Source organism: Mugil cephalus, chromosome 4, assembly GCF_022458985.1.
Source record: "Mugil cephalus isolate CIBA_MC_2020 chromosome 4, CIBA_Mcephalus_1.1, whole genome shotgun sequence".
Lineage (NCBI taxonomy): Eukaryota > Metazoa > Chordata > Actinopteri > Mugiliformes > Mugilidae > Mugil > Mugil cephalus.
This window is the reverse complement of record NC_061773.1, coordinates 6,453,239-6,467,708: the sequence shown is the minus strand read 5'-3', so window position 1 is coordinate 6,467,708 and position 14,470 is coordinate 6,453,239. Positions and strand designations below refer to the sequence as shown.

Sequence of the window (14,470 nt, the reverse complement as noted above, 5' to 3'; positions counted from 1 at the left end):
CATTAACTCCGCACTTAAAAACGTGTGTTAGAACGTGGAACTGAAAGTGAGCAGCTGAAGAATTCGTGATCTGCTGAAATCGGTGACTTCACCGTGAACTAGACATGAAAAATAATCAGTCTGACCCATTGTACTGAAAACAGCTGGACTGACAGGTGCTGAGCAGGAACACTGTCTGACATCCCTCATAGCCCATATAAGCTGCTGCTGTCAGCAGAAGGTTTGAGCTTTGATTTGAATTAATGCACTGGCTAAAACGAACACATGCTAGCTCCACTTGGTGAACTGGATAAAAATACGTATCTGCTTTGTAGCAGTTTTCTGATCCCATCACACCACACCTACACAGTCTAAATGAAAGTGACAAGCTAAATCCTTAATAAATATATTTTTGTTCCTAGAAATATAGCAACATGTTCCATAATATGTATGATCGACATTGGTTACTTAGTTTGTGTGTTTTTTCACATTTACAGCACAACTCAATCATTTCTTTATTTATTTATTTGAAATGGCAGTTAACTTTCCACAGTCGTGTGGGAAGAAAACCACAGTTTTCCTTTGTCTATCCCCTCCTCTCACTTCCTTCTCTCCCACTCCTTCTCCCTCCTATTCACGCATACATTCACCCTCTCTCTGCTGACCTCACCTGTGCAGCCGGAAACAAACAAACCCCATCTGCTGGGTGAGGTGTGTGGTCCATTAGCATACCGCCGTCTCCTGCGCCTCCACAGGAAAATCTCTGTCATCAATGCGCTGTGTTCTCTTTCCATCTCCATCCAGCAGGCAGAAATGATCATTACCATGGAGACTGTCCAGTGGACATGGCGTAGCCGAGCACTTATTCTTAACTCTGAACAGAGGTACAGTTTGTACTTGGCCGTAGGCTGTTGCGTAATGCATTCAGAAATTGTTCTGATCTTTTTGATCCTCCAACAATTAGCCAGTAAGTGCATAGATCAAAACTACTGAACATCCTACATATATAAATATATACTCAAATTCCTAGTTATTTTAACTTTTTTTTTTCTTTTTTCTCTGATGTGCTCCAATTCTGCACATTTGTAGTTGACCTACTAAAAGCAGTGAGGATGAATGGTCAGTGGGTACAAAGGTTGCCAGGGATGGCATGCTGCAAAATGAGCTGTACCCTACAGAACTCGTGTGCAGCTAGAGGAGGGTATACTGTGTGCAATGTCCTGGAACTGCACAGTCCAAAGTTCAGGTGATGAAGGTTTGTTTTCCTATATGTACCAGGGGATTATTTCGCTCGTAAAAGCTTATAAATTCATAAAATGTCAGCAGACAAGTGGCGCACACGTGGATTTTTGTTAATTGTTACAAGGAGTATAATTTCTATTTATCATTATTTTGGTCAAGATACCAAAGTAGCTGAGATATTCTGTACATAGTAAATGGTAGTTTTATTAATGGTTAACTCCACCATTGTCTGTATGAATCCCACTTGCTCTAGAATGGTTCAGAGGTCAGTTTTGGGGAGAAGAAAGGAGACTGTGTACAGAGAATTTTACAAGCGAAGATGATTAGTTGATTACCATAAGAGCCCTGAGGATGGCAGTATTGTCTTTCTGACTTTGTGGTACAATGCCATTTCGAACAAGTGAGGCAGACTGTGGTAAATGAATGAACTGAATGAGTGAGGAAGAAATACCAGTGTCACTAAATATTTGGGCTGAAAATTGTTGTTCTCTGCCTTTGCTCTCATGCTAGCACTGCATTTCTACTACTACTACTACTACTGATGTGTCTGTTAGATTCCTACTTCGGGTGTATCGGATTATACAGAGCCACATTCACGCTAACAGTATTTATATCTTCCCCTATCCTTCCTGTCCTCCCAGAACTCAGGAAAATGATCTTCACTTGAAAGACCATCTGCGAATACCATCCGGGCCACTGTAATGTTCCCAATATAACCTCGCTGCACAGCCAGCTGCAGGGGGGTCCAGTCAGTGGGAGGCTTCACTCTGGCCTGTAAGCGGAGTCACGATCATCCACTCTGAATCGTGTTTTCTTTGCATGTTTGAGCGGACACCATGAATAAAGGGGACGAAACAGAGGAAGTGGAGATTGACTTGGGGGACTCCAGCGACCCAGAAGAATATGAAAATGAGGAGGAACCAGAGACACTGTGGAAGGCCCCTCCTGCCCTGGAAGAGGAGGAAAACATTCATACGTCTACACTAGTGGAAATCAGTGATACCAAGCCTCTGATTAATTCCAGAGACCCGAGAGGTATCAATGACACCCTCAAGGTATTACATTGAAAATCCAGTGTGGCTCCGTTGTAGTTTGTTTTATGGACCATTTGTGCATTTGCCATGCTGCACACTGGCTTATAAATAATCACTCAGCAACTGGCACGCACGTCCAGGAAGCTGCTTGATTGACTGCACTGCCCTCCAGTGGAGATAATTTATTAGGCAAATGTGAATCACCCTTAGTAGCACCAGCACCGCTTTTGTCTTTGTCTCTGCAGGTTACGTTTGAGGATGTGATCGCTGAGCCGGTGTCGGTGCGCAGCGGGGACAGAGTGTGGATCTGGAGCAATGCGCTGTTTGAGGTGTCCAGGGTTTGGATTTACAGGATAGTCACAGTGCTTCTTGCCATCCCCATGTCCGTTATATCTGGTCTCCTCTTTGCCGTCCTCAGCTGCTTCCACATCTGGTAGGTTTAGATCCTGCAGTCACTCTGGATGCACTAAGTCCACTTACTGATATTTGTGTCTTAAACACTCTGTGCTCTGTTTTTCATTCATTCACACAATCCCAATAATATATGTCTCACATTCCTAAGTCTGACACATTCCCACTAGTAATCAATGACAAACAGCATCGATGTGTGGACAATCCGCACCCTGTCAGGTTACTATTTCTTCTGTAAACCACTATCCACCGTCTTAAACAAAACCCGCGGCTGACATTGAGATCTGTAGAGTTTCCAAAGTAACTGGCCAGTGTTTCTGGAAAACTGGGAAAGCACAAGCACCACATGTTAAAATCCGCTTAACCTCACTGCACTCTGCTGGCTGCTGACTTTGGAGGTGTAGGTGAAGCCATAAAGATGGCTCTGATTTCCCTTGAGGCTAAAGAGACTCTAAGCCTCTGGAGATGAGAAAAGGACCGAAACCACACTGAAATATTCTCTACAATACCATTAAAGTGCCACACCGCTGATGGTGTGGGCTCATGGTGATGAATGTCAGAGCGCCTTTCTAAAGTTGGCTGCTATAAATTCAGACGGACAGGTTTTGGTGATTTGCAGTTGGAAAGACGTGGATGCTTTGAGACGGGGCATCTCCTGTTGCATTTAGGAAAATTCAAGTTTTTAGAGTGTGCCCATAGCAGGGGCTGACTATAAAAATCTTTGGTGAGGTAATAATCTCTGCAGCTGTTTATTAGGTAGCCTTTAACATGTCGAAAAAATGAATGAGACGCTGATTTCAATGTTAGCAACTGAACGATCCTATTAAATTGAAATATGTGCTAAAAGGAAGCGTGTGTGTATTACGAGCTGTGGAAAAACATGTCCGATGAAGCAGTAAAACTGAAATATTAGCTCTAAGAAAATAAACACTTTAAGAATGATGTCTAGAAACAGAGGATGCAGCCTGATTCAATATGAGAAATGATGAAAAAAAAATAGAATCAATTTCTGTTGGCAGACACATAGAGGACATGTGATTGATTTATTTTTTGTGTGTTTCTTCTTGTGACAGGATGGTCAGTCCCTGCATCCACTGTGTCCTCATTGGCACTCGCTGGCTCCAGAACCTGTGGAGCATTGTGCTGGGCATCATTGTGCAACCTTTATTCACAAGTGCTGGGAAATGCTGCGGAGGCTTCAGCATTCACTTGGCCAAAGAATGAGACTGGGACTGTTTGTGTCCTGTTCTCGTGGACCTAGCCCAAGTGGATATTGATTCTTAAATATTTAATTAAAAAAAAGAAAGTACAGCACACATTTTTGACAGTTAAAATTGCTTTGAACAAAGCCTTGGTATCAGTTTAAGTGCTTCTTATCTGGGTTATGTAATTTGGAGTTTCCTGGACCTGACACAGTAACAAAAAGAAGCTCAACGCAGGATTACTTTTCCTTTGTTTCTTTTTCTTTCTTTTTTTATGTTCTTGCTCTGCGTGCTGTATGCTTTCTCACCCTGATATTAAGATTTCAACGTGATTCAGCAGTGCTTGTTATGCAAATTTGGTTATATAAGCTCTCATAATGCTTAGCTTTTATTTTCTACTACAATAAGTTTAAATTTTAAAGCTCCTCCCCAGGTATTTCAGGAGGAGTGTAAAAAAACTATTCATATGCTTTGATTGGTAATTAATGTTGGATAAAAATTCAATTACTTGGTTAGAAAATGACATTAAAATGACACCTTCTCTGCCCTTGAAAGATACTCTGACTCTGTGCAAGTGCGCAAACGTCCTCCCAAAATGTAAATGCTGGACATGAGATGTCGCCTGCATCACCGAACGCCTGAACGATCCAGGTCTCCACGTCACACATGGGAGAGAGTTTCCTCTTTTAAAGGCGTCTGGTAGCAGTCTCTGCACATACATCTATGTATGTACGTGCAATCACAGCAATCACAACTAACCTAAAGGGGTTTCCAGCGCATTTCAGTAGAACAGACAAACGCGTTATATTGAATGCATTAACCTGGGAGGAAGAAGCAATAAAATACATGATTTAATGTTCTACTCTTCACACTCTAATTGTTGCTTAGATATTTACTTACACATTTAAAAATCAAATGGTCTTGCTGTGGGAACATAAAAAAAAAAAAAAGATGTACTTTACTTTAGTGGACAAAAGCAAGTCCCCACAAATGAAATAATTCCATTTTTGGCTGGAGGCTTGATTTAACTGAATTAACGTTTGAGTTAGAGGGAGAGCGAGGCATGTTAGTATTTCCAGCGGTGGTAGGCGTCAGTGATGAATGTAAATCAGTGTAATGTCCTTTAAAGTGATGAAGACCGTTGTGTGTGCATGTGTGCGTCCCGTTATCTGACGGGACGTGTCAGCAGTGCCTTCTGTGTGTCTGACAGTCTGAGGTAGTTATCAGTGGCAGCTGCCTGCCGGCATTTTTTGGATTGGAATACCACTGAGGTGTATTTTGGTTGATTCACTGCCGCTCCCACAGCCGACAGGATCACAGCCAGGAGGGACGTCCACATCCACAACAGAGTGGCAGAGCTCACCGACACATACGACACATTAAAAAGAAAAGATGCATGAATGGAATGAAGTTCTTCAGACATCAGCATATACAGTATTTCTGTTTGTGAAGACTTGTATTTACAGTATGTATGAATATGTAAATGTGTAAAAAATAAATAAATAACTCCCCACTTACATCACTCCTTTAGATCTTTGTGAGGAGGACAAGAGGAGGGGAAACGTGTAATTTAAATGTAATCATTTTGATTTGTTGAGTTTACTGTGTGTGCTGCACTGCACAACAATTTATAAACTGTGGCTGAAATCTAGTCTGAACGGATACTTTCATTTTGCGTGCAGAAAATATGAACGTGTGTTCTTGTTTAAAATTAACCGTGGTTCAGGTACTTTACATATTTAGTGTCAATCGTGGCCGTCAGTTCTAGCTTTTCAGTAATAAAAAACGACAGGTTAAGCTTTGAGCCAATCCTTTAATTTTCTTGTGACCCAAATTACAAAACAACACAGACAGATTTTAAATTGACAGCTCTGCTGCTGACACTTCTGCCCTCACCTTTTCTACTCCATATAACCCCATCCTCCGCCTTGCAGCTGCTTCCTGTGGATACTGCCACATGTTCCACTGACATCTTGCGAGGCTCTTTGACAGCTTGCAAGGTTACACAGAGTTTAAATTTGAAACACAACTAATAAGACAGGAATGCACATCATCTTTTATCAGACAATGACACTTAACCTCTCCATATGTTAACCTGACGTATCGTCTCATAAAGTAACTGAGCGGGAAACTGTTACAACAATCACCAACATCGCCACAAGGTGAGGCCATTATTCTGGTTTGATTCCAGACAAATTAAATGTCCTCTGATAACCCATGCACACTGTAAAAATCAACAACCCAGAAAGGAAGAGACAGAATTAATAAAAATGCTAATGCAGAGACAGAGACGAGGAGCAGTGAACTATTTACAAACTGAATTTCAAATTACTTCAGGGCTGACAAACACTATTTCATCTACCCTACAGTGTGGTAATTACTTCTCTTTAAAAGTCAAATCGTGGCATTTTTGGACCATGTCAGGTATTTATATATATATATATATATAAATGCCGATCAGCCATAACATTAGATCCAGACATCCTCTAGTTTTCCTTCATGCTTCAAAGCATGGACTCCACTTGACCCCTGAACTTGTGCTTGAGTATCCTGGGTGGGGCGTCCACAGATTCTATTTGTTTATTCAGCACATGCCAAAGATGCTCAATTGGACATCTGGGGAATTTGGAGGCCAAGTCAATACCTTGAACTCATTTTTGTAGTCTTTTTCATTTTTTTCCACATTATCCAACTGAAAAAGCTGACTACAATGGAATCTATTTCCATGAAACGGTGTCCACCCTCTACTAGGTGGTGGTATTAATGGCAGGGCTCAAGGTCAACCAGCGGAACATTGTGAAAAAATAAATCTCCCTCAAAAAAATGAGATATAAATAACGCATCACACTGCCTGCCTTTGTCCCATGGTGAATCCTAGTTCCATGTGTTCCACTGGTAATCACTCTTCTGACACCTTTACATTACAACCAGCATTAACCTTTCCAGCAGTCAGAGCTACGTTAGCTTAGTCATGGCCACGCTGGCCAGTCTTTGCTCACTATGTGCAACAGAGAGCCTTGGCTGCGCATGTTTTGGAGACGCTGTGACTCAGTCACCACAGTCTGGGCCTGCTTAAGGTCGTTCAAATGTTTCCACTTTTCGGACTTGATGACAAACCGTTCACTTGTTGTCTAACATGTCCCACGCACTGACAGGTGCCATGATGACAACATTCCTAGTGCCGTTCGCCTCACATGTCAGTGGTCATAATATTATTGCTGATCGGGGTAATGAATTGGTTTACATGTCACCATGAACGTCCCTGTATCTGAATTCAGGTTTTCAGCACCTTAGAGCTCCACTCCCAGCTGGTTCAAACACAACTGCTCCTGTGTTTTCATTCCAGCCATATTCTTCCTCCTGCTCAATAGCATTTAAAGCTATATACAGTGAAATTTCCCATTTGAAACAAGGTTTAAAGCAAACAAACAAACAAAACAAAACAGGGGTTTATAGGTATGGTAACGGAGGATCTGTTCTGACACATTCTGTGAGATCTACACTGACATGTTAAAACGTAGTACGATATGGGTACTTTAAAATAACAGACAGAAGTATGCAAACACATTCGTAAATGCTCGTAGTGTGTTGAAACAGAAAGCTAAGGGATACATATCATGGAGTTACGGCCCACAGTATTAAAGAAATATATGATTTGATCCTTGTTCAAAGGAAACCCAAAAGAAAAGAGAGTCTTTTGGAAAAGCCAAGAGCCCACATCCTTAGAGGTTTAAACTGATGCCAGCTGGAGTCGGTATAGAAGCCTCACTTTGCATCCCATTTTGTTCACATTTTGGACACAAAGGCATTTTGTCCTGCGTTGTGTTATCACGAGGTACAGGATATTGTCTGGACAGGAGGTTTACACTGTCTGTTTGTCTGAGTTTAAAATGTTTGAAAACAATCATTTTGCAAAGACCACAGCGGAGCTGCTGCAGAATATTAACTGTCTGAAATGGGGACTTGCGTGTTTTCTAGAATACTCGATCACAGGAAGCTCGAAAGGCTTTCAGGTGACTTTTCACTGTAATGTTCCCCCTGTACTGGACGTGTGAGTGAGGCTCCTCTGACTGCTGGTGTTCTTGATGACATAAGTGCTGCTCTTGTGCCTGCAGTGCTGATCACAGCTGTACGAGGAGTCCGTCAGGTGCTGTCTACAGCAGCACAGGAAGCACTGCATCAGGTCATGAAACAGATGACCAGCAAAGAACATGTAGATCCAGGGGTTACAGCAGCTGTTGAGACTGGCCAGCAGCATGGCAATGATGAACGCCATGTCTAAAAAGAGAGACAAAGAAGAGCATCTGAGAAGTTTTGGCTTTAGAAAGGTGAGAGAAAGAAAGAATAAACCTGGTGATGTTTGCCCTGAATGAATCCGTCCTATAGATATAGATTGTTTATTTACGACTCCACCAAATCTGAGGCGGAACATTTTCACCAACGAATGCATAACCTTTGCCTGAACCCTTCTTCAGTTCATCTTCTTTGTTGGGGAAAGAAAGAGAAATAAGATATAATCTGTGGGTTTAAGGATCGCCATTTTCAGTGAGAATTAATGGGATTGGGTATCAGAACTACATACACGATGAGCCAGCACATATGTTCTGCATCTGCACAAAAGGAAATAGCTTCATGCCAGCTTGTGGCAGTAGTCTGTATTCATCATTCTATACTCGTGTTTACAACGAAATGGCTCTGACTGGTTGTATGACTGTTCAATTGCGTGCAGAGGTTGTTGTTTTTTCCTTGTATCAGTTGAAACGCGTCCCATTATGAAATCCACACGGTTTGTTACCAGACTCTTATTCTGATGAGAATTGAGTGTGTTTACGCCAGACTTCCGTTTCTCTTCTTCTAGCTATACAGTGAATTAATTCTGCTGCCGACTCAACTGTCGGCACTCTCGAGAGACTCACGCAAGTGCCTCTCCGGCCTTTCATTGGCCTTGTTGTCAGTGATAAAGATGTAAATGCGACAGTCCCCTGCAACCACGGATAAAATGAGCGGTTTAGAAAGTAAACAGCGGGTGAGGGGGTTCTCTAAAAAACACTCAAATGACCATATTTCCTGCATTCCGGTAAGATACTATCATGTCATCAAGTTCAAAATTTGTTTAGTTTTTTAGTCTGGCTCTGGGGATGGTTTGACTAACACTGTCGGGTTTTAAATGGAAAAGCCATGCGGTTAGTCACCAGTCTTCAAAGCTCGCCCTGTTACTGTGCTGCCTCTTTGTGCCATTTTATTTGTTTTATAGAAACAAATCTTTTACTTTGTGATGGTGACCAGCCTCCACTTCATGACACAATCAGCTCTAATCTCCAGACATCTCCCTGGGGTCAAAGTTTAAGTCAACCAGTTGTTGAACTTGTGGCCAAAACTAATGACAACCTCCATTGGCATCAGCTGCGCTACGTGTTTAGTGGAAACATTGAAACTTTAGCTCATAAAACAGTTAATCTGTTAGCATAGCATAGCATAGCATAGCATAGCATAGCATATGGCTTCCAGAGTGCACTGCTACATCCGTTAATCTGTATTTTCTGTTAAAGACTTTGTAAACCAGCAACTGTAAATGTTAATTCAGGTGACATTTAAACCACACTGGGACAGTTGTGAACTCTCTATTGAATAAATCAGTCACCATTCTGAGCGTGTTACACATAAATTATCTGGAAATATTTGCTCTGACAGCCCTCTAGACAAGGCCTAAAACATTTGGGATTCTGGAAAAGGTTGACGGATGCCACACAAAGGGAAGATTAAATAACTTGACACATATATGATAAATAGCTTCAATTAAAGGTGGCTCTCCGGGGAGGGGAAATATATTCCTTATTTTCTCATCTGCTCAGTCGTTACATTTCCAATCGTTAGAGCTGCAGAGAGCGTTGAGAAAGAGCATGAAGTGGAAAGTGGGAGACTTCCAAGTTTTTTTTTTTGTTTTTTTCCCCCTAAAACCTTAATGGGGTGTGAAGAGATTTAGAACTTGTTGTCTTCTCCTCTCAAGTGCTGACCTATGCTGCTCCTGGTGCTCTGACTCCTTACAGTACACTGAGTCACTGAGGGGGATGTGCTTTGCGCAGTGTCAACTAAATAAGCCTTCAAACTTCAAAAAAGTGTTTAACAGACAAATCTAGCTTGGTCAGTGGAAACTTACCCCTAAATTCAAAGACAGCATTCAAACTTAACTGCAAGTGGTACAGCTGACTTTGACTTACAGCGCAATCGCCACTTTGCGCTGCCAGAAACAAACGAAAAACAGTAATCCTGGCTCCTCCTCTCCTGTAATATCATGATGCATTGCTCTTTTGAGCATGAAGTTAAAAAAAAAATAAAAAAAACAGAAAAGAAAGCATGCTGACATTCAAGGATGACTGTGATGATACTGCTGTCACGTATTTTAAGAACACGCACTAAATCAAAGATAATTTGGACGATATAAAGTTAAACAAACACTGCAAGAGCGCACACGGATTATCCTTCGCTATCAGCGAATCCTCTGCAGGTTCTACAATGTGATTATATGACTAAAGCTCTGTGGAACAGAGTTCATGGCTTTCACACTTTGATCGAAGGCCCTGAGCAACAGGAAACTCTGCAACATGGAGTCGTAAACTGAGTTGCAGTACTTCTAAGAAACTGCAGTGAATCAGAAACACGGGTAGAGAGTCAGTGGAGTCTCACTTATCTCTTTAGAGGCTTATTTCAGAAAATTCTTCTTTGAAATCTAACCCTTAATATAAAATGTATCCAAAATAAGTGATTTATTCAGTCTCCTCATCCAGCTCTCACAAAACTGCTGATAAAAAACATATATAAAAGTCAAGTGATGGCATTTGACAGCACTTCATTTTTGTTATCATTCTTTAATTCTTTTCTTTTGCTTACTGAATGTACGTTTGATGTGTAATTGACCATCAGAGTGACTTTTATGGCTCCAAATTATAAATAGTGCCCAATAAAAACTATGTTTCTGACATTTAGTTTTTTATCCTGAAAGTTGTTTATTGACTCAGAAGATTCTCCTTCTTCTTGAGTGAATTAAACTTTTCAAACAACTGCGCAAAGATGGAAACAGGACTGTTTTTCTTGGCCTGTGAAATGTTGACATCTTGGAGATACGGACATTGCTTTCATTGGAGGGATAAGCATTTCATAGTTTACTGTCATGAATGTGACACAAATATACATTATCCTATTAATTCTTTTACAAAAACTTGCTGGAACATGACCTTTGAGTCCTCTACAAAATGCATATTTTTATAAAATTGTTGAACTGGAAAAAAGAGTAATAGAAATAGTTCATTCATCCATTTAAACAACCCACGACCCCTGTTGCACCATGTGTTGCCACAGTACATGCATTTTTTGGCCCTAATGTGTTTGTTTTCCTGATTTTGGGCTTCACTGTTTGGAGAAGACAAAAACAGGAAGGTGATTAAGTTGGGCAAGCTTCGGCTATTTTAGACTGATCTGAATCTCTGAGAAATCTGAATGCCTGTTTTAAGGATAAAAATGCTTGAAAGGGCATGCACTGCGCTGCTCTTGTGCCCTTTAATGACAAACCAACAAGATATGAGAACAAACTATTCAGTTAAATGCTTATTAAATAAACTACCAGTGGGAACAGTGAAGGAAACTCTTTGATGTCCTGGCACATTTCTCTCCCAGTGACTCTGAGGACTGATAACCAGTGTAAATGGCACACCCATTCATCTGCGTTCACTCTGTGGAAGCCTGAATTTAAACACCATTGTGTTGCCTTGGAAGACAAATGGATTGAAGGACGCCATTTTTTATGTATGAAACATGTTGAATTATTGTTGTGGAATAATAATAATTGATAAGAAGGGTTTATGGACGAACAATTTATCGCCATAACCTTGGACAAGGATAAGCTCTACCCACTGAGCACTTTGCATACAATAGCAAGTAGGTAATGTGAAAGATAAATTATGTTATGGATCAAGGAAACACTGGTTGTGGTGCATTTATATCAGTATTAGTCATCTGACATAAAAAAGGACTACCAAGTTGTGTGATTCTACCTTCTCTTGGTGCAGCAGGATCCCATGCAGACCACATCTGGACGAAGAAAAAGGGTGTCCAGCACACAACGTAAGCCAGGACCACCACAAATGTCATTTTCACTGTGCGGATCTTGGCTTTTGAAATGAGCCTCACGCTGCTCACACGGGAAATGGGATGGGCGCCTTTGGAGGGCCTTGGAGTGAGGGTCAGGAAGGACTCCCTTTTGGTTTTTAAATTGAAATTCTGCCATATTTTAAAGCATATCAAACCATAGCAGACGATTAAAATTGCCACTGGGAAAATGTAAATGCTGAAACTCATCCAAGTGATGTATGCTTTGGCCCCCCATGGCTGCACGAAGTCCCCCCAGCAGTCGTACACGCCGTTCCCGACCTCCTTAAGAGAAAATATGTACGCTTGAGGGGTGCTGAAGATCAGGCTGAGCGTCCAAGAGCCGATCACACAGAGGCGGTCTTTTCCCTTGTGAACGGAGCGAAGTGGGTGGCAAATTGCTAAGCACCTGTCAATGGACATCAGGACGAGCATATATGTAGACGCAAACATGCCCACGACCTGGAGGTATTTGACCAACCTGCACAATAAATCCGGTCCATAGAAGCGAAATGTGATATCCCATATGAGTTGCGGTAAAACTTGAAAGATTGCAACGACGAGATCTGCGATGCTCAGGTGCTTCATGAAGTAATACATTCGGGACTGGCTGTGCTTGGTGGTGTGGATAGCCCACAGAACATACAGGTTTCCGGTCAGAGCGAGCAGCAGCACCAGGACCAGGACGGTAACTTCCACTTTGGCCACTTCTTCGTTTCGTTTCAAAGGGTTCACCGTGGCGTTTCCTAAGTGGCTTTCGTTTCCGCGACTTGAGTTGCTCCAAGAAACATTCTGAGACCAGCTGTCGTGCTCCCGCAAAAGGTCTTCCATCGTGCGTAAAAGCGCCACTTTGGCGCAGCCGGCGATCACATCACAAACCGGGATACAGGACCGCTGTCATCTGTGGTGGTGTTACTGCGCAATTTCCTTCCAGCTCACCCCGTCAAAGTTAGTTTTTGCCGTTGGCTTGCGGTTGAATTGCACAATCCAACATAATAATAATTGTAACAATAAATCAAAAATCGGTCGTTCTGTAACCTGCAGAGAAGATAAATGCAACACTTTTAATTAAAAACGGTGATTCAATACACGCATGCCCTGTGTCATAACCACATAACCATGTGAAGTCATGCTGGAGTGAATAAATGATAAATAAAGAGATAAGCTCACCTTTCAAACCGTTTGTAGAATTATTCTCAGAGGACCCACAGTCCTCATCACTCGCTGAGTCTAGTTTGATGTGGTCTGCAGAAGCTCTGTGCCCTACCAATGTAACCCCCCTCCCCTCCTTTTATTTCCTTCTGCAGGAAACTTCCTGGGCTGAGTATGACCAGACTGCATATTATAATTCTTCCTGTCTCTCTCATCCTCAGACCCTGTGCTAAATCAAACGTCACTTGGCAGCATCGTTTGTTGTCTTGTATTTTGAAGTACTGAATTTTTAAAAAATCTACAATACTGGACATGATCCCTTTTTATCTGTAGAGGTCATTTGGACTATTACATTAAAACTGATGCTGTCTTACAGTATATGTATAAACTATGTTTGCCTAATAAAATCTGAGTCTGTGATGTTGTGCCATAAACCAGCCAAGCCTGTCAGGGATGATTGGAGATGCAATCAAACAGGCATAACTCAAGTGTGCTAGGGCAATGAGTCAGTAAATCCAACTGTATTTCAAATATGCAGAGTGGGTTGATGTGAGTGATTGCAATATTTGTTTGTCTGTAAACATAAGTAAACAGCTGTCAGGAGCAACTAAACAGCTTGCCAAATTAAATTCCTCAAATGCAGCCCTGAAAGAATGAAGTTCAGGTCCATAAAAGAGCAAGAAGCGGTATTTAAAAATTAGAAAACAGCCATCATCCAAAGTGATCTTTTACAGGAGTCAAAATGCAGGTTGACATTTAGTTAAATGTCATATATTGTATATTTGAATCTCATTCGATTTTATCTAATACCGTTTTCTTTCTTTTTATTAACCCAATAACCTGACATTAACATTTACACTATTTCTGAACAGAAAAAAGACTTTACCATTTATTTAAGTGGGCCGGAATATTTCTTATGCAGCTCAGTCACATACAGTTAACTTTTGCTTTTATTTGGGGACAACATGAGCATGAGGGCATCTCATGCAAAAAAAAAAAAAAAAATGAAAACAAATGTTCCTTCTTTACAGTTTATTTGATGGACTCAGTTGAACACTTCACAGATGCCCAGATGCTCTATTGTCGTTCTTCATTCGGCTGAATTGCTGCTAGATGTAATCTAACCAGACATGCTGGGAGGTAAATGCTTTCTGCTCTGCGGTTCCACACTATATGCATGTTTGTGCTTTTGACCAACCAACAGTTGACCTGTAGACAAGTGGAGCAGTTTTATTATAACATAAAGTGTTACAAAACGACTGTTCAATAGGACATAGATTTGTTTTGTGAATTTTAACTGTTAACATG

The 14,470-nt window shown here is 41.3% G+C and overlaps 2 protein-coding genes across 2 annotated transcripts; one reads left to right on the top strand and one right to left on the bottom strand.

Moving 5' to 3' along the window:
• The first annotated feature begins 1,949 nt into the window (after positions 1-1,949).
• On the top strand, positions 1,950-5,385 carry cav4a (caveolin 4a). The gene is made up of 3 exons (XM_047583826.1): positions 1,950-2,276; positions 2,501-2,688; positions 3,740-5,385. The coding sequence occupies exons 1-3, from the start codon at positions 2,058-2,060 to the stop codon at positions 3,888-3,890; spliced, it is 558 nt and encodes a 185-aa protein (XP_047439782.1). The 5' UTR covers positions 1,950-2,057; the 3' UTR covers positions 3,891-5,385.
• Positions 5,386-5,524: 139 nt separating this feature from the next.
• oxtrb (oxytocin receptor b) lies at positions 5,525-13,411 on the bottom strand. The gene is made up of 3 exons (XM_047583824.1): positions 13,181-13,411; positions 11,917-13,048; positions 5,525-8,146 (listed from the first exon to the last, which is right to left on the bottom strand). The coding sequence occupies exons 2-3, from the start codon at positions 12,839-12,841 to the stop codon at positions 7,890-7,892; spliced, it is 1,182 nt and encodes a 393-aa protein (XP_047439780.1). The 5' UTR covers positions 12,842-13,048; positions 13,181-13,411; the 3' UTR covers positions 5,525-7,889.
• Positions 13,412-14,470: the final 1,059 nt, after the last annotated feature.